Raw genomic sequence first — 20,887 nt, forward strand, 5'->3', positions numbered from 1 at the left:
AATCAATATGAAATGATTATGGAATCATAATGTGATCATTATGGAATCATAATGAAATCAATATGAAATCAATATGAAATCAATATGAAATCAATATGAAATCAATATGAAATCAATATGAAATCAACATGAAATCAATATGAAATCATAATGAAGACATAATGAAATTATAATGAAGACTAATGAAATCATCATGAAATTAATATATCATTAACTATATGATCAATATAAAATTTATTTTGAATATGAATTAATCATGAAGATGAAATGTAATGAAATTTAATAAAAATAGAATGAAACTATTATGAAATCATAATGAAATCGAATGAAATCAATATGGAATTGATACGAAATCATTATGAAATCACTTTGAAATCAATATGAATCAATATGAAATCAGTATGAAATCAATAAATCAATATGAAATCAATATGATATCAATATGATATCAATATGAAACATTATGAAATCAAAATGCATTATGATATAATTATGGTCGTAATTATGTCAATAAGAAATCATTATGAAATCAATATGAAATCATAATTATGTCATTATGATTATGAAATCAATATGAAATCTTTTTGAAACCAATATGAAATCATTATGATATCATTATGATATAATTATGATATCATTATGAACCAAACAAATAACCTCTTCAACTATTAGAACGATGAAAATATGAAATATAAGTATAAACAGGGAAACCATAAAAGGAATTTGTTTACGAAATTCCAGAGTAATTGTCTAAGACTCCAGATGTTATCAGTAGAGTGACAGGAATGTTCTAGCAATGTATTCATCAGGAGTGACTCTTTATTATTCATATCTGTTTACGTTCCACCATAATTACATATAATATTGGTGCGTACTGGTAATCTAAAAATAACTGTTCTTGACGGTAAATTCTGGTCGCTGGATATGATTTTGTGAATATCTGTGTCTCTGTACCTACGATATTCTTTGAAGCATATTTCTCACACCGACCTGAGTCTACTAAAAGTGGTTCTTGGTTTATCTGCAACGTTTCCTCATCTCACTAAAAATAGAATTCTAAGATAACTATTAAATAAATTAGTAATGACAAATTTTGATGCACGCGATAAAGACAGTTCTCATTATGACTGTTAAGATTCCATTCTTAGGATTATCCTAAATTTTTGTGGCAATATTTTGTTACAGTTTTTTTAAACCATAGAATTTGCTGTTCATATTCTAATATGAATTGAAATGTCAACTCAAAAAAAAAGGAAAATTCTACATGTCGGTCATTTTAAGGGGTAATGCCTGGCAGTTTGATTTTGAATGTTTTTGAAATGGTAGACATAATTCTAATAAAAAACACTATGACCTTAGTTCAATGAGTTGTTCGAAGTATAGCACAGCACAGGGTACAGGGGCAAAAGGGTAGTGGGGGGGGGGGGGGTGTCAATGCTTCCCGAAATATGGAATCCCCCCTTTGCTACCTGTACCCTGTGCTGTGCTATACTTCGAACAATTCACTGAACCAAGGTCTACTATTTTGGAGTTGAGGGGATAGGGGATTGGGGGCACCCGAACCAGGGCACTATGGTCAGTAATTGTCGACTACTTCGTATTGCAAATAGAGTTATGATCCAATTGTATTGTGAGTAAGGAAAACGTGCCATTGTGCCAAACTTGATTGTTGGATAATTCGTTGGATTTCTCTTCCATTACCCACTGGACGTTCTAAACTCCCTGTTCAGATCTTCTGTCCTTTTTACAGATACTTAAGATTTTCATAGAATATATTATATAAGTTCAAATTATTTAATGTAAGCAGGCCTAATGGAATTTTAAATACATAAGGGTGGACAAATTAAATTTTACTTCTTCCGTGTATGTAGGACATGCGGAAAAAAGGAAGAGTTAAAATCGTAAAAAAAAAAGAAATTTTCAATGGACATTGTACACTAAACAGGGTTTGGAAAAATTTTCTCGTATAGAATATCAAGGTTCGGTCAAATAGTTTACATTTTTCTTGAAAATGACGAGAAATTGAAAAGATTTCCGTTCCAGTCGCGTGTTATGACTGCCTATAAATAAATACACTTGTGTTAGTTCTTAAATCTCGGTAAACATCGTCAGTTTCCGTATACTGGGCGACTTCTAACGAAGTATGACGGAGTTTACCGAACATGTTAATAATTGATTTAATTGGATGCAATTCATATATTCGGTAAGTATGACGGAAATATATACACCATATAAGGAAGTGTGTACTACGGTATAGTAATTTTATGAATGAAAATAAAATCAGCGGGCGAGAAACTCCCCGCCTCCAAATTATTTCTGTATAAATACCGACGATTAAGATGAAGCTATTCAAGTGAAGAAATACTTACTTAGTGAAAGTGTTAAGAATATAAGAAGTTTATTTAACAAGTTTTAAAGTTGATATATATTTCAAGTGCTATTGTTAACAGTAATTGTATAAGAAGATGTATTCTATTGGAAGTATTATTGTAACTATCCTTTTGGTGAGTATATTGAAGTATATCAGAACTTATTTAAGAAACTAGTGTAATATTTAGTTAATTTTGAAACATTATCAAAATCCGAAAATTAATTCAGAATTTTAAATTTCAAAGGTATTTGATTAAATTGTCCATGAATAAGTATAGATTTTGTATTCAGCAGATAAGTATCTAGATTTTTATTAAACATGAAAGGGATTGTCTAGCAATTTTCTTAACTTGTTTACGTATATCAGGGACACTGAAAGTATCAATTTGCACCATTTCAATTTTACGTCAGGCGTTTGGGGTCTTTACAATTCCACTTTTTTTAAAAACTTTTATGATAGTTAGATAGCGAAATTGCAAAACTACAGATGTCTGACTGAAAATAGCAAGTACTTGTACACGTAAAAAGTTGAATTTATACAATTGAATTTCTCTATATCGATATCAGGCTTCTATATGTTTTTCTGAAACCATGTTTTTTGTATTTTCCAGGTGTTAGGTAGTGAGGGAAAACCTACAGGTAAGCTTTATATTTTATTGCTTTTATTGCATTTTCAAGGCTATAGAGTAAAAGACGTGGCAAATGTCTCATAAACGTTACAAATGCCTTTTAAATATCAAGGTTCTTCGCGATTAGCGACGTCATCATGAAATAAGTTTAAGTGGAATTGTAGGAACCACAGACGTCTAATTGAAAATTTGAATGGTGCATGCATATAGATGCTATCTGCGTCTCCAATACACATACAAAATTAAGAAACCTCTTTATAATACCTTTCACTTTAGTACAATTTGATGTAGGCCTACAATACCAAACGATTCTTGCCGTTGACTGTATGGAATACATACGTGCAGATTATAATCCTCGTTAATGTAATTATCTGAAAACGGCCTTTAACAAAGGTTAATATGTCACCAAATTGTTATTTTATCCTGTCAAATCAAAATTAGTCAAATTGTCTACATTCTCCATAATTCTATAAAAGGTCAAAATAGACACGATCTGCCACAACCCCGTATTAGTATTACCCAAAACAAGCCAAGAAACTTGCAGCAGAGCTAACGGCATCTGCCATCTCAATGGCAAGCTATTACGAACCTCGTCTTATACCTTGACATCATTTGGCACCTTTCTTGCATCACGGAAGTTTGTAAATACCGTGATGTTTATTAGATTTAAAAAAAAGAGTAATCCCCGTATGCTAGCGAATACAGCCAATCAGAGCAATGGCCAGACGATTTAGTCTGTGCAAAAGCCCAGAGGTTCACAGTTTTTAACATGTCGAGGGCTGATTGGCTGTTTTCGCTAGCGCACAATCCAATCGAATTACTTCATTGATACAAAAAAGCTTAATGATATCAAAGTAGTAGAAGTACTTCGTAATAGTTTGACATTGTGAAAATGACATTATCAAAGAAAATACCACGTATGTTAAAATAATCATCCTAGAGACCGATTTTTATTCTATTTTCTAGATTGGTTTAACAGACTACAATCAGACTCTCATACATGGTTTGGTGAAAGAGACACCTCTTATAAAACAGTTCCAAATGGTAAGAAATTGCGTATTGAGATTTATTTGCCTTTAAAACACACATAGATCACCTTGACTTTGACTTTGGATGAAGTCTTTGCAGGAGAGTCAAAATGGAGCAAGGGTATCTTTCCCCATTAGCAGAATATGATAGTCATGGTTTTTATTTAATTCACTCAATAAGCATAATTGTTCGTTTCAAGTGAGCAACTCAAAGCAATGAATCTGGCCTACAATTTTATCTCATCATCATTTTTTCCTTTAAGGATGTGGAGGGAAACCCGCGGACGTGTATTTTGTTCTGGATACATCCGATGACGTCACAGCAGAGGAGGTAGAGAAACAGAAACAGTATGCTAGTGAATTGGTAAATCTGTTCTATCTGGAGCAAGATACTGTTCGAGTAGGCGTGGTGGCGTACGGCGACAAACCAAAACTTATTATCCGATCTGGAGTCTTGGACCAACATCATCAAATAAGAAACGCCATTGCAGCAGTTCCTAAAATTGGCGGGAAAAAAGATACCGGAAACGTTTTGAGTTATTTGGACACTAAAGTATTCACCGACTTTGGATCTCGACGAGACGCAGGACATTTTATTATCATGTTAACCAATGGAAACTCTGGAAAGTCTAAAATGGAATCATGGAATGCCAATTCCTTAAAGAAAAAGGGAGTGTATATCTTCACAGTAACGACTGGCCGAAAGTCAAAAATGGTGCACATGGCCTCTTCTCCAGCAGAACGATTTGTGTTTTCACATGATAATCTGAAGATAGTAGAATCATTAATCAGCCTTCTTCACATCAAGGAATGTGACTGTAAGTAGACCTTTTTATATTTAGGTAGGCCAACAAGTCCTCGAAACCCCATCGTCTGTAATCCGACAACCGAGTGGCGAAGCCTTCCCTCGCAACCCGAAACAAGTTCTTCGGGCAATCTAAGATATTAATCGCACTAACTAGTGACTATCAAAGTAATTTTAATATCTTCATTATATATTTCAGATCAGATAAGTCCCCCATTTGAAGGTGAAGTCAAAGGTAAGTTGATTTTTAAATCTCACGAATAATTGATAACTCGGTTACGCATAAATGAAATGATAGCCTTTCATGCTTAAATTACCCACATCAGATCTATTTGGAAGAACAACTGTAGAGCGAGTCTTAGTTAATCATTTAGTAGGAAGAACTACTTAGTAAGTGATGATGATGATGATAATGATGATGATCTAGGCGCACTATCAGTAGACGAACTGCAAAAACAGTTGGTCATTTTCACTTTCCAAAACAGTAAAACTTCGTTTCTTTCTCTTTGCCTTATTTGTCCTATTATTATTTTGCAGTTTGTGAAGCTAAAAGACCAGTTGACGTAATCTTTGGAGTAGAACATTTTGGTTTGGGAACCAGTCGAGCTGGTGACGTCATCAGCTTTATTTACGATATATTAAGAGAATTTGACACCAATGGTGACATCAATACCGGGATGATGCTCAGCAAATCCTCGGGGTTGAGTGCTGGAGGAAAATTGGTAGGAATCAAAGATCTACAAGACAAAATCGCTAAGATTCGATTTCCAAATTTGGCTGATTTACTTAGAAGAATGAGACGAAGTTTTTCACGAGGAAGAAAGGGTATGCAGAGAACGGCTGTGGTATTTTTAGATGAAAATGTCGAAATAACGAAAAAGGCTAAAATAGAAGCGAAAAGAAATAAATTTGTAAAGATTGAAACCTATGTGATATACATTGGTAAAAAAGACAATATGAAAAATTTAAAGATGATAGCCAATGGTTATGGCGGTGATAACGTAATAATAATACCATCTTATGATGACTTGCCGATCTTTAAACTTGACATTTTAAAAACAGTTTGTAGAGGTACGTAAAGAACTTCAAAAATTTTTTTAATGAGTTGTAAAGAGGTTTTCTACACTTTTAAGATCAGGGCCATGTATGGCTTCTCTTTGTATGAGTGAGTGTCCGCCAGTTTTCCGTCATTCCTGTAATTATAGAAATACTAAACTGTATATCACGTCACTCGCAAAATCTGTCCATAAAACTCTTAGTTTAAGTAAAATTGTATGAATTACAGACGCCTGGTTGAAAATTTGAATGGTGCAAATGGATGCTATAAGTGTCCCCGATACACATAAAAAATTTAGTAAACCTGTTTACAATCCCTTTAATGCTTTCGTGAAACGAGTTTACTAAATATGTAATAAAAGCTATGTGAACTCTAGAAAATGAATGGCCAACAGATGTTACATAAGAATGGAAATACCACGGATCAACACGAACCATCGACACTGACAAGAACGCACGAATTTGTGTGCAAAAGGAGAAGCTATTTAAGCTCACTTTAATTCTCTGTTTTAGAAATCTTATATCATTTTGATTATTTTTTTCAGGTTTTTAAAGTAACGGTACAGAACCATCTATAATCAATTCCATTCCATGATATAATAACCGGTGAGAAAGTAACTAATGGTGACGTGTGCAATATATTTAAAGTTTTATGGTCGTCAAAATGATCGAAAAAAGTGTTATCTATGGATAAAAGCCACAAATTAGACTATTCCATCGTTTAATAAGCCATCGATTATAATTCCGTCCAGTTGGAGTTGTGAAACTTTCTCAAACAATGAACAACAAAATCATTAGGAGACAAAATGTGAATCCATAAATAACAAAATGTGAACACATTGCTCGAAGTTTTTAAGGAGGTGCGATATTTATTTCTGCTCAATATTTTTGTCTACAATTTGTGCCAAATGTGATCGTTTTATGTTTTATGTTTTATGTTTTATGTATGTATTGTATATGAAGATTATTTATTAATAAAATATATTATTAAAATTTAAATCGATCATGTTCTTTCGAAGAATTCTTTCCAAAACAATTTCTTAAGGTGCGGTCACACGAGCGGTCTTGGTCGGAGATTTTTGTTGCCGACTCGAATCTCGTGTGTGCGCGTGCTTCAACGATACAATTATCGTGTCGCCGACAGGATTCATAATATCTAACAAGTTTGATAATTGTCTCCGATAGCTTTATCGTCTGCATGACAGACCGTCATCTTCCAATCAGATTCATTTTCATGGGAAAACGACTCACTGGAGATTTTTGTCTCCTCGTGTGCCCGTACCGGTCAAGAGACAAAAGTCTCCGACCAAGACCGTTCGTGTTCACACACCTTTAGATGTTACCTCCCTTGAATGTAATAAATTTACGGATGTAAATTCTTAGAAAATGATGCTGGGGTGCAGAGTAGCAGAGTAGCAGAGTAGACTGTGGCCCCCTTGAAAATTCTGTGTCCCTGCTCGCCCCCTCAACTAATGTTTCCTGTGAAACCTCTTTCCAAATACCAATTTCAACACAAGTTACCTCCCTTGAACTAAGCTAACGTTTTAGAAACGATTTTAAATGTAAAATGCCAGTGCTTTACGAACGAGTATATTTCTAAGCAAAACTACCATACATCCACTTGGTAACAAATTTTGTTTGCTGGAGCTTTATTCTTTTACATAACAGCCATGGAAATAAACAACATAAGTCCCCCTACAACCAGTGCAGTTAAACCTAAAAACAATGCATCATCTCCACCGGAACTGACGTCATCATAACCAAAAGGTGCGTGGAGCGTTTCATCAACACATGTTTGGACAGCTTTGATCGGAAGGTAATCTCTGACTAAATATCTCATAACTTGACCAGATTCGTGTCCACACACAGCTGCCATATGATTGTAAGAACATTTTAAAATATCTTGAACAAAACTGAAATGAAGGTGTGTTTTAAATTATTGTTGTAAATATCTTAGAGTGAGAAAAGAAATAGGCTTTTGATTTGTTTCGTTTTATTATGCAAAAAAAAAAGACGTAACCAAAAATTCCGCCAAATTTCTTAGTATGAAATCTGCGATCCTTAAAATAAACATTACTACTTTTACCGCAAATTTTTATTAGGGGTTGGGGCGATAGGTGCGGTAGGGAGGGATTTAAAACCAACACGTTACAGAAGATGAATAAGTGGTTTTCAAAGGGTAGCCTATTGTTAAGCCGATTTTAGCCTATTTCAGAACTTCTGAGTTTAAAAGAAAAACATTGCATGTCTACGACAATTATTCACGTGATATGCCATCTATTACTCCATTTTTCGCAGAAAAGCAATACTCTCCAGTACAAAACCACACCAAAGAATCGAATATGGATGCATATTGCTACAGAGAGTTTTACTAAACACGACGGCAGTTTTCTGTGATCAGAATGTATTCCAATCAAACTGTAACGACTATACGTATTTACCTGCAATACCGTGAAGAGATGGAATGGTCTAGATCATCGGGGTGTTTTATCAAAGCGTTATTCAATCGTCCGGCAATATTCTCCAGGCAAACTTCAATATCATTCCAATTGTCATAGATACAATCACTATATATTCCATACGCTGAAATAAGGGTGACTTGAATGTGTCAATGGGTGAACTTTTTCTATCACTTGGAGGGGGTGTCCTTTGCATTATGGAGTACGGGATGTGGGTTATCCTTTGTGTAAAGGATAGGGGACGCTCATTATAAGACGCCCTCTTTGGGTGGAGACGCTCCAAATTTCACGGGGTAGGAAAGTTTGTGTCACGGGATAAGGGACACGTTTGGTATCAAGAGATGGGCACGCTATTTTTGTCACAGAATTGGTACACCATTTCTATCCGTGGGTCGGGACGTTATTTCTGTCAAGAGATTTGAACCCTCACGGGATGGGGGACACCCTTTTATATCTCAGGATATGGAATCCTCTAAGTGAAACTGAATGGGATGGGAGACGCCCTTGGTGTCACGGGGCTTGAGGTAATATAGTAAAACAGGACACTTCGAATGTACTGTACCCCGAAGATACTTGTGGGTCAGTGCATTACCCGCGATACGGAAAGACCGATGATTAAAGTACAAACTATGCATTGTGTGTCACCGGACGGGGAAATGAACTTATGGCGACTCACCTTGAATGATGTCCGGTTTGTCACACAAACCAACAATTCCCTTTCTCACTACATAGTCTCTGTACAAAGCTACCTTGTCCCTGTTTATCTGATTGGATCGTTTACAGCCTTTCAATCTTTCATGAAGACATCCTTCCGCTGTATAATAATATCTAGAAAATACGACAGAATAGATGTTTATTTCACAAAAGTAAAAGGCATTGTAAAGAGATTGAAACTAATGGGTTTTATGACGTCACTATAGGGGAACTGCATAGATATTAATAACAGCTTCCTGTAGCTCCCCTCTAGTGACGTCATAAAACGCTTTGGTTTTAGTAGATTTGAAAGAACCACAGACGTCGGAATGAAAATTGGAATGGGGCAAATTGAAGCTATAAGTGCCCCCGATACACATAAAAAATTTAGAAAACCTCTTTAGAATCCCTTTAACAGGGATTCTAACCTTCAAGCTATTTAAGATGGTTTTGAAGAATTGGGTATAGCGAAGGTAAATCAAGTTATACAGGCCCTAGATATGTCATTACCTGCAAATTGTCCAAATATTTTCCACTTTGATTCCAGAGCTGCTTGAACGATCCTGATTTAGAATGGTGTTCGTTGCATTTAAAACCGGATCATAACATTCAGTTACACTAGTGTGTTCACATTGTTTCGCTGATGATAGACCTAACAACAAACTTGGTATAATACACAACCCAACTACAAAAAAAGAAATAACAATTAAAAGCCGTGTTCACACTTATTTTCAAATGTTCCTCAACGAATCAGAAAAACTTTACACTGCCAAAGAGATAATAGTTTCTTTTAAAATGGGTGTTCATGATGTTCTGTAAAGAATTTAACATTCATTTCATGCCTTGGAATTGGAATTGGGGATTGATTTGGGTCTCTATTGTGCTTTAATAGTCTTAAGAAGTACTGAAACGTATGAAAATCGCATAATCCCATCAAATATACCTCAAACTAGAAATTTCACTGTCTATTGATATATATGTGTTTTCTATATATGGCATGGTGTCACTAAAATTCGTGTCGAAGTTTTAACTTTCAAACGTGAGTAATTATGGATACACATGGATTTGAAGGTTCGAGTTTCGGCAATGAGCTGTGAACACTATTACTAATTATGTAAGCTAAACTAAGGTATGATTGGTCGAACAAATAGTGAAGGTGCTCCTTTAAATGAGAATCAGATCGAAACGAACGCATTTAGATCTGTATAGATTATAAGTCATCGAAATAATGTAGCTAAATCCAAAATGATAACTTTTTTTTACCATCTCTTGGTGGAAAGGCTCTTTACTGTTGGGACTGACAAGCAGTTTTGATATTTGGTCAGTAGCAAATTGTCGTCTGTCTGACATTGTTTCTATAGCTAGATTAGAATACATCTGAGTAACAGCCTATTTCAGGTTCTGTTTTACTGGGACAGATTCGCAGTTTTGATTTTAGGGTAGATTTGGGTGTTGAATATATTTAGTTTTCAAAATAGTAGAAATGTAACAGCATTGCATCATTCCTTCAAAAATACCGAGAACTAAGAATTTCAATTTATATTTCTAGTCTCAAGAAAAGACGAGTCGTCCTTTTAACTTTCAAACGCGGATAATTCTGAACATTTGAAGGCTCAAATTTCGAAAGTAAGCTTTGAGCACTATACTGATAAGCTTAGCTAAAAAATTCCCTTTTCTGAGACTGATTGGTCAAACGAATGGAGAACCTGTCCTTTAAATATTTGTATATCATTTACCTGTTAAAATGTGTCCGACCTCCATTATAATCATCTCCGATATGTCCTCTTCGATTCGATATTTCAAGCATTAAGATCAAGTCTTAGTGTCGCGTAACTGATCCTTGGTTTACCAGTCTATATATAACTTCTTCTGCAATTTATATTGTTAATTGGTTAGCATGGTGATTGCTATAGTTGTTATCACCTGTCCATATTCTCTTCACAGTTTTCAAACCAGGCGATAATATCATCATTATTTTTAATGTGATAAAGTTGGTTAAAAATCGGCCTAGGCTACAATTTTGTATCTGTTTTTTGTCTTCTGATAATTCTAGTCTACATAATTAACTACCAATCTAAGAAATTTACCGAAATCAACCTAAAGATTAAAATATGGAGATGACGTTTTTGCACCAAAATATGTGTCAGAATGGATTCAATTACCGCAAGTATTCTTGGGAGAGCCTTTTCAGACGCCCAATGATAGGCTTGCGACTATGACGCTTCCACAGAATATTTTGAATTCCAGCCTCGACTGCCTCTTTCCATTTTGTCAGTCCCCACATATAAGCTACCCCTATTGTTGGGAGTCCGATCTAGTAGGCCTATTTACTGATAAGCTTAGCTTAAAAATTCCTGTTTCTGAGACTAAGGTATGATTGGTCGGACGGATGGCGAATCTGTCCCTTTAAAGCACTAACTGATATCATCATACCGAATCTTATTTATAAAAGAAGTGATACACTGATACAGGCAGCTGAAATCCTGTTATATTATATTTTATCAGTTTTAACCGTACCACAGGCAGCAATAATTGTGGTCTGACGGCAATGTAGAGGAAGTAGTGTTTAACGCGAGCACACACCTGCTTGACAACACATAAACAACATGGCGTCAAAATGATACGATTTTAATATTTTATTAGGAATAATTACTGTTTTGTGTTCGTTTTTTTTAGTTTCGAAAAGAAAATGGCTTTGTATGAAAAGGTGATGCGAGGAGACATCTCCAACTTTGCTATTCAAATGAAAAAGATGGTGAACAGTAAAGAAAATAGGTAAATTCCAGTAAAATTTGTTACTGTTTTTCGTTTTACTAAATATGAATAGTAGTAAGTATTATTAGATAGCCTAGAACGTCTTTGCGTTCTTAGAAGTATAAAGTATGACACCTTGTAGTTATAAATATTTTTGTGATGATAAAATCAAAATTTAATATCAGAAATATTTCTGAAACAGATATTTCATTTCATATTATAGGCTGTAGAAATATTTGAGTTAGTGACAGAATTAATGGCCATTCTATCAATGGTGCTATGCATTGTACATAATATACTGCATAAGATGAAATTATTTAAATAAGCTTACTGTCTGTTAATATGGATATAAAATATAAAGTCTAAAACTTAACAAGTGCATATATTCATCAGTCGAACTTTCCATGTGTCATGACTAAAGAATAAAATCTCTATATAGGACGATATATCTGTTAAACTACATAATTATTGAAATATGTTTCTAAGCATGTTTCAAAATTACTAGGTTTAATGAATTATTACCAAGTTTTATGAATTTATTGGATTTCCTTCTAAAAAGGTTAAAAATTTCAATTTTTTCGATAAGAATTAAGAAGTATATGATTATGTTTACAAAGAGATATATACATAAGATTATGCTAAGAAGGTTCAAATTTCGACAGTAAGCTGTGAATACTATACTGTTTAACTTAACTGAACAGTTTCTGTTTGAGACCAAGGTGAGATTGACTGCGGGAAATGGCAATGCTGTCCCTTTAAGTACACTGTATGTTAATTTTGGTGATTTTTTTTGCTTCTTTTATTTCAGTTTTCTTCTCCAATTATCATTAAATTTTTTCAAACATTTTACTATGATCCGAAGGTACCAATTTTGATTTTTTTTCCAGTGATATAAAGTTTATGATTGGACCAAATAAACAGCCAATGTATGCACATCGATGTATCTTAGCTTCCCGATGTGCCGTGTTTAAAGCTATGTTTTCTGAACAAGTTGGAAATAATAAACATAAGGATAAAGATGTTCCACTAGTCCTCACTGAAACATCACCTGAAGTCTTTCTAGCCATGTTGGAATTCATTTATACCAACTGTGTTTCTATGACCTCCAAAATTGTAAGTTTTAGATTGAAGATTTTTTTAGGGCTGGGTGATCATAATTTTTTCAAATGGCACAGGAATCTCTATATATAGTTACGGTACCGGTATTAAAGGAATAATAGCCAGGTTTTCTAGCTTTATTATGTGTATCTGTGTCATTTATGGAATGGTTTGTATTTGCATCCAATTTTTCAACAGATATCTGTGTTTTTTTTTCATCTAAGAAATACTTGATGATGTCTTAGATTATAATTGTGAATATTGACAACATAAACACATAGATTATATGGAATTGCAAGAACAATAGACATCAGATTAAAAATTAGATTGATGCAATACGATGCTGTTAGTGTCCCAGATACTCACACAAAATTCTAAAACAAAATAATACTTTATTTTTCTCACCGAAAACAAAATTTGAAGTATGAATTGAAAAAATGATAAGATCAGATTTAAAATATGAAATGCAGAAGTAAAAATCATTTTGTGCAATGTTATTACATGTTTTATTTCAAAAGAAATTTCAAATGAATGCTAATAATGTTTGTATTTTCTTTACAGGGATTAGATGTTTTAGAGACTTCAATAGAATATGGTCTTGATGAATTGCAAAAGGTAGGTGAAATAAATATGAACTATCAATCAGTAGGCCTACCAGTACCAATACTTGGATTTTTTTTGCACTAAAATCTTTTGGAGATGCTATTACAAAGGAAAATACTCAAGAATGAATGTCAAAGTAACAGAGCTGGAAGGCTAGTTCTAATCATAAAATTATAAGGCAGTAGACAGAAGGCCAAATATATTGAGTCTTTTTCCATTCAAGGGAGATAAATCACTTTTTTAATTGGATTATGGTTTCAATAGATTTAAGGCAATTTACATTTTACCTATTTTGTAGATTTTATGTGGTAACTGCACCTAGCCAAATGCATTTAGTAGTATTTTGTGTATTTTAGTTGACTACAGATTAGTTTATAGAAATATTTATAATGCCTGTGATAAAATACATGCTGTAGTAACTTATAGTATTTTGTATATTTTAGAGATTATTTAATAGAAATATTAAATACAAGTAATGTCTGTGATATTATACAAGCTGCAGTAACTTATAGTATTTTGTATATTTTAGTTGACTACAGATTATTTAATAGAAATATTAAATACAAGTAATGTCTGTGATATTATACAAGCTGCAGTAACTTATAGTATTTTGTATATTTTAGTTGACTACAGATTATTTAATAGAAATATTAAATACAAGTAATGTCTGTGATATTATACAAGCTGCAGTAACTTATAGTATTTTGTATATTTTAGAGATTATTTAATAGAAATATTAAATACAAGTAATGTCTGTGATATTATACAAGCTGCAGTAACTTATAGTATCTTGTATATTTTAGTTTACTACAGATTAGTTAATAGAAATATTAATAATGCCTGTGATAAAATACAAGCTGCAGTAACTTATAGTATTTTGTATATTTTAGAGATTATTAGTAGAAATATTAAATACAAGCAATGCCTGTGATATTATACAAGCTGCAGTAACTTATAGTATTTTGTATATTTTAGTTGACTACAGATTATTTAATAGAAATATTAAATACAAGTAATGCCTGTGATATTATACAAGCTGCAGTAACTTATAGTATTTTGTATATTTTAGTTGACTACAGATTATTTAATAGAAATATTAAATACAAGTAATGCCTGTGATATTATACAAGCTGCAGTAACTTATAGTATTTTGTATATTTTAGTTGACTACAGATTATTTAATAGAAATATTAAATACAAGTAATGCCTGTGATATTATACAAGCTGCAGTAACTTATAGTATTTTGTATATTTTAGTTGACTACAGATTATTTAATAGAAATATTAAATACAAGTAATGCCTGTGATATTATACAAGCTGCAGTAACTTATAGTATTTTGTATATTTTAGTTGACTACAGATTATTTAATAGAAATATTAAATACAAGTAATGCCTGTGATATTATACAAGCTGCTGTTAAATTTAGTAATAATGACTTAAGAGATGAAAGTGTACAGTTTATTGCTGCTCATACTATGGTAAGCTTTAAGTTTCATCCCATTGTTTACTTCACAGGGATTCAAGATGGTGGAACACAGATTTATTTTAATCTGATGAGGCTTCGGAGCAAACTTGATATTTTTCTCTCTTTTTGGCTATAGACCTTCGTTTTTGAGATACTGAAAGGGAGGTTCATAACTCAAATTATGTCATCCATTGATAACATGGCAACATTAGATGAAGAAATAACCTATGAGACATCATTAAACGTCCAAGCAATAGTGATAAAATGGGCTTAAAACTGGCCTTTCTCAGAATTTTGTGCAGGTAAAATTCATCTGAAAGTATCATTAGATAGCTTTATTACTTCTGATTTTAATGATGTATAATATGATTAGTTTTGAGTAAGTGGGGTTGGAGAAGTAGGCCTTTAAAGACGTCAAGGTGGTGATTTTATGCAGTGACATAACGTAACCTTTTTATTGTTTGCATTATGAGCCTCGTTCTGGATTCAATATGGCTTACGCGTAAAAAAGTCTATAGCACTGAAGCTATCCTTTATAATGTCTCATTTAAATTGATGCTTATTGAACATTTGGAATCTAGAAAATAATACAGATACCAGTAGTTGAATGTGTTCTCTATGGGCTGGTCAAACAAATTCGATGACAATATCCTTTAGAGTGTCATTTGAAGTTCAAATTTTCATGCTTTGCATGGTTAGATTTCTGTCAAATCCTATTCAAAGCCGCCAGTGGGCATATGTTACCTTGCCTAGCATGCTATCCAATGTGAGTATTTGATACATTTGCGAGAGAAATTTATACTAGATTTGTTCTGGATTTATACTTCAAAAATGATGTTTAGTCATTTTGAACAATTTATAGTAATATCCCTTGGGCCAACAGTACAAATTCTGTATTGATCATTTTGATATTGAACTATTTTGTATGATTTTCTTCAGGACGTGTTTAAATCAAAAGGTTTTCAAGAGTTGTCTCCTGATTGTTTAGCAACTGTTTTAACCAGTGATCAGTTGTGTATAGATGAGTTAGATTTATATAAAGCTGTTAAAGAATGGGCTAACGTCAATTCAGTAAGTATAGGTTAAGATTTGATTTACTACATTTCTGCACTTTATGGGCTAATGAAGACAGACAATGACATGTAGTGTGCAATGAGGGAAATTTTGCCAGGACATTTATCATTATCCTGCTCTTTTTCGATTTCCAAGTGTTGAGAGCCTGTGGCATAACAGGCCTCAGTTTATTGTCCTCTCTAAACGACTGGACGCTTTTTCCATGTCAGCCCCTCTTACCTGACAAGAGGGAACCAGGTTAAAAAATCTGAAGATATAATCTCAACCTATGCCATTAGCAAGGAAGCATCTATTTTAAGAAATTGCTATGATATGGTTATTGTTATACCATAACCCTCTATATCTGATAGAATTATTATACCAGTAACATCTGATGTTTCTAAACTAAGTAGGCCTAATTTTCCCAAAAATATCATAGTTTTTGGATTTATTGGATTCTGATGTATATTTATGACATTAGGTAAGTCCACTGATGAATATGTCATATATATGTGGCACCAGGCACGGTATGCTTACTCTTCTAGACATCTGATACCACTTTTCATTTTGAAATACTTACTCACTGTTGATTGATATACTTCCTCATGTGAAAAGTTCATTAGCTGCTATTGATGTATAGCAGCTATGTTGTTTTGGATTTTGGTTTTTTGTCTATTGGTTGAATAGACTGTTATTGGCCAAGTCTGAAAGTTATAATGTTCATTCTAAGTGGTAATATTCTAATTAATGAATAAGAGAAAATACTAGGTCAGTAGGGTAAATTGGAGGTGTTTGTGATTTATCAAGGAGTTAAATAGATCTAAATATAAATGATTTATTGTAGAAATGAATTATTTAGGTTTTTAGGTCTGTTATTTGTCCTACCCTGATATTTTGTACTGACCAAAAATGATTTATTCAAGTACTAATGTTTTAAAAATAATCCTTTTTCACTAGAGAATAGATATTATAATATGCCTTAATCTAAACATCCATAAGACTTGAACGATATTTAGAAGTGAGGAGTACATATAACAAACACAAGGCAATATTATGGAATAAGCATATTTTTTTAATGAAATATTAAACACATAACGTTTCAAAACAATTTACATGTGTTGTCATCAGATGAAATAATGAGAGAATAAATAACAACAAAGAATTATAGGGATTAACATTGTGAAAAATAATAGAGATTAGTGGGTAACAAAGGAAATATTATGAATTAAGCATTTTTCTTTAATAAACTGATGAAACACGCAAAGTTTCAACACAATTTACATGTGTCATTATCAGATGAAATAATGAGAGAATAAAAAGATACCAGAATATATAACAACTAAGAATTATAGGGATTAACAGGTGAAAAATAATAGAGATTAGTGGGTAACAAAGGTTAATAACAGTAACAGTGAAGATTGACATGTAAGATTGGTTAAAACTCAATAATTATATGCAATAAGAACACATATGATATGATTAAGAATACATGATAATTCATTAGAATTACAGAATATACAGTTTTTGATGAATTGGTTCGAAAGGTCTACTGGTATGTAACGGCTTAATATTTTCTCCCCTCCATAATATATAGCCTATTCTTGAATATAGATTAATATTTTTTTCTTTCAGACTATAGAAGGGAAATCTATAAAGGAGGTTGGAGAAAGTTTTGTACATAATCTACGACTTCCATTACTGACAGACGACGAGCTCTCTAAATTAGAGGAAGAAAATAAGACTGATAATTTTATACCTGTAAGTAACTATAGGCCTATTCTATTTGAAATCACTGTGGACCCAGCTGTAAATGGGTACAGATAATCCTGGAATATTCGAAGCCAAGAGGTTTCACCAAGGACCAGGTGGAAGAAAAAGGATCTCCATAAACTCAAGTTGTTTTCCTTGTAAAAATGGTTGTCTATTTCTTTTGTTCTGCCCTCACCCTTGTAAAATACTTGATGGCTGTGCTTTTCAATCTGGGTGAGATCACTCCTCCCCAAAATAAATCAGCTTCTTTGGAATGTAAAAAACAATTAACCATGAATGGATATAAAATCCATACTCCACATTTCCAGATAGTTCAATGTGACCATTGGGCCAAAAGTTTGTTCACTATTTTCTGCATGTCCAGGGTGAATGAGGTCAATTTCAGTCTATCACCTTCCTCAATTATCACCAACCGTTCTGAACCTGCACTCTGCCAAATATGTGGTAGGAAAGGGCACAGATAGATTCTGTGATAGTTTTAGTTTACTTACGCTTTGAAATTTATGATTAATGCCACCCACCCTCCATTTCCCCCTGGGCAATAATTCCTCCCAATGGTCTTCCATGGACTGAGTCAGGAGCAGAAAAGAAGCAAGTAAAAGTATATTTCATTTTGTTTCTTTTCAGGCTGAATGTTTTGCATTTGCCTGGAAAATCCATGCATTGAAGAAAGGGGAAAAGGGTAATCCATTGACAACCAAACGAAAAGGCACAAACCATAGAGACATTCATAAATATATAGACAATTCCAAGTGAATTGATCATTAAGTGTTTTTAATCTATATGTGCACATCTTGGATAAATGGAGACTTTAAGGGACAGTGGCGCCACTTTTTTTTACCAATCATACTTTAGTCTCAGAAACTGGAATTTTTTAGCTAAGCCAATCAGTAATAGTCTTCACAGCTCACCATCGAAATTTGAGGCTTAAAATTCATGTGTTTCCAGAATTAGCCGTGTTTGAAAGTTAAAAAGACGAGTCGTCATTTATTGAGACTATATATAGAAAAGACATCTATAAAAATTTAAAAAGAAAATCCTAGTTTGAGTTATTTTTGAAGGATTTATGCGATTTTTGTACATTTCTAATACTTCTGAAGACTATTTACATATATTCCAGACTCAAATCAACCCCCCCCCCCCTAAAATGGCGCAGCTGTCCCTTTAATTTTTTTGAAAGCATTGTCCACTATTTTCCAGTCCATCAGAAGTTATTATACAAGATGAATATCAACACAAATATTTTATGAGTTTATTAGGCAGCATTTTACATAGATCTCATCTTCACAATGTCAATCTATTTCAAACTCTTGTCTAATACCTTGACATAATTAGATAATTATTCTCAAATATTAGCTCTGCTACAATAATAACTTACCATTGTGGAGATGCCTAACTGTAAAAATGAGCTGAATGTTAGACTATGTCACTCTGTGTATTCCTACCCATGTAAAATAAAAGAGTATCTATTTTTATTATTAATGTGATGATATACATATGGTTTTAATTTCCCTCAGAAATTGTTCATGTTTTGTGACCACGTATTATATCATGCAGTCTAAGATAAAGAAACCTTACAAATCATCTGCCCTTCAATTATCAAGTCTGTTTGTTATTTAAGTTTGAGAAAGAGTGGAATGTACATCTATATAATATACCATGTAAATGTGACAAGAATACTACCTCTTTGAATGAAGAAAAAATTTAAATTCTCAAACTTGGTCAATAAGAGTATAATATGTTTATCAGTGGACTTACCTGGTGTAATAAATATACAACAGAATACAGAATTATTGACCAAGTTGGAGAATTTAAATGTTTTGTTTATTGTAAGAGGTAGTGAATCTTTAAGTATATCTGTGATAGTTTATTTATTTTATTTCATTTTTCGTTTTTAATTGTTTTAATTTCCCCTCGAACAAACAGTCTGGCTACGAGCCTGAAAGGGATAGGTGCGCCATTTTTTCACCAATCATACTTTAGTCTCAGAAACGGGGATTTTTTTTAGCTAAGCAATAGTGTTCACAACTCACCGTCGAAATTTAAGCCTTCAAATCCATGTATGTCCAGAATTATCTGCGTTTGAAATTTAAAAAGACGACTCGTCAATGTATGATACTCTATGATATATAGAAAAGACATAGAAATAGTGAGTGAAATTATGTGATTTTCGTACATTTCTAGTACTTCTGAAGGCTATTTACTTACATTAAAGATTAAAAACAACCACCAAAAATGGCGCATCTTTTCCTTTAATACGAACTTTATTTTGTTATTACTTTTCAAATTGTTTTCACAATTACATACAGTTTTAACTTTTCTTTATTTCTTCATTACGGTTGATATACTTCCTCATATGAAATGTTCATTAGCTGCTACCAATGCATTGCCAAACTGTTATTTTGGATTTTTGGTTTCGTACGGCGTTTCGGATGTTAGTCCTTGGGTTTTTACATTTGGACAATAATATAGATATTTCGAAAGATAATTAGTAAATTGCGCATATTCCCGCTTATCGGGGGCCGTATTCTCGGAAACTTAACTTAAGATGATTTTAGTGTACAAGCCATCTGATTGGTTAATCGCTAAAATCGAATTTCATTTGTAACCTATATTTTTTTACGGAACAACTCCGAGATAGCTTTAAGTAATTCACGATCTCTAAAGTCTTATGAATAAATATTTTTCAAAAAGGTTTTCATTTTCGTTATATTTCATATAAGGGTGAAAATCATTAAATGAATAAACTGGATGTATCATCCAAAGATGCCGACAATCTTTACGGTATTCAAATATCTGACACGATAACAACGAGTCGCCATTGTATACGGATCTATCGGCTTCAAATCGCTAGCAGATAGCGACACGATTTCACTTAACAACCATATTATACGAAACCTGTTCCATTAGCTTGAAGATTCAAATCATAATCTAAGTGACGTTCATATTTCTAATATTTCTGGATGAACAATAATTTTAAAACTTTATCTTGATTTCAAATAAAAGATCACTGTACACGTCACAAATTGCATACAATTCACGAATAGCTATAACGAGAAATTTTATGTTCATGGGTGCGAAGGAGACCCCCCCCCCCCCCCC

At 33.0% G+C, this 20,887-nt stretch overlaps 3 protein-coding genes across 3 annotated transcripts; 2 read left to right on the forward strand and 1 right to left on the reverse strand.

Moving 5' to 3' along the window:
• Positions 1-2,359: 2,359 nt before the first annotated feature.
• LOTGIDRAFT_238606 (hypothetical protein) lies at positions 2,360-6,883 on the forward strand. The gene is given in 8 exon segments (XM_009050757.1): positions 2,360-2,504; positions 2,982-3,009; positions 3,966-4,043; positions 4,291-4,845; positions 5,032-5,067; positions 5,370-5,903; positions 6,434-6,648; positions 6,668-6,883. The coding sequence occupies 7 exon segments, from the start codon at positions 2,466-2,468 to the stop codon at positions 6,439-6,441; spliced, it is 1,278 nt and encodes a 425-aa protein (XP_009049005.1). The 5' UTR covers positions 2,360-2,465; the 3' UTR covers positions 6,442-6,648; positions 6,668-6,883.
• A 588-nt stretch (positions 6,884-7,471) lies between these two features.
• Positions 7,472-10,836, reverse strand: LOTGIDRAFT_238607 (hypothetical protein). Its single transcript, XM_009050758.1, has 5 exons — positions 10,777-10,836; positions 9,551-9,725; positions 9,024-9,175; positions 8,330-8,471; positions 7,472-7,801 (listed from the first exon to the last, which is right to left on the reverse strand). The coding sequence occupies exons 1-5, from the start codon at positions 10,808-10,810 to the stop codon at positions 7,546-7,548; spliced, it is 759 nt and encodes a 252-aa protein (XP_009049006.1). The 5' UTR covers positions 10,811-10,836; the 3' UTR covers positions 7,472-7,545.
• An 809-nt stretch (positions 10,837-11,645) lies between these two features.
• Positions 11,646-18,541, forward strand: LOTGIDRAFT_225923 (hypothetical protein; the record flags this gene model as incomplete). Its single annotated transcript, XM_009050759.1, has 7 exons — positions 11,646-11,815; positions 12,682-12,907; positions 13,454-13,507; positions 14,847-14,975; positions 15,902-16,033; positions 17,648-17,773; positions 18,413-18,541. Exons 1-7 carry the CDS (start codon positions 11,730-11,732, stop codon positions 18,539-18,541), a joined length of 882 nt encoding a protein of 293 aa, XP_009049007.1. The 5' UTR covers positions 11,646-11,729.
• Positions 18,542-20,887: the final 2,346 nt, after the last annotated feature.

This window comes from Lottia gigantea, assembly GCF_000327385.1.
Source record: "Lottia gigantea unplaced genomic scaffold LOTGIsca_154, whole genome shotgun sequence".
In the NCBI taxonomy this organism is placed as follows: domain Eukaryota; kingdom Metazoa; phylum Mollusca; class Gastropoda; family Lottiidae; genus Lottia; species Lottia gigantea.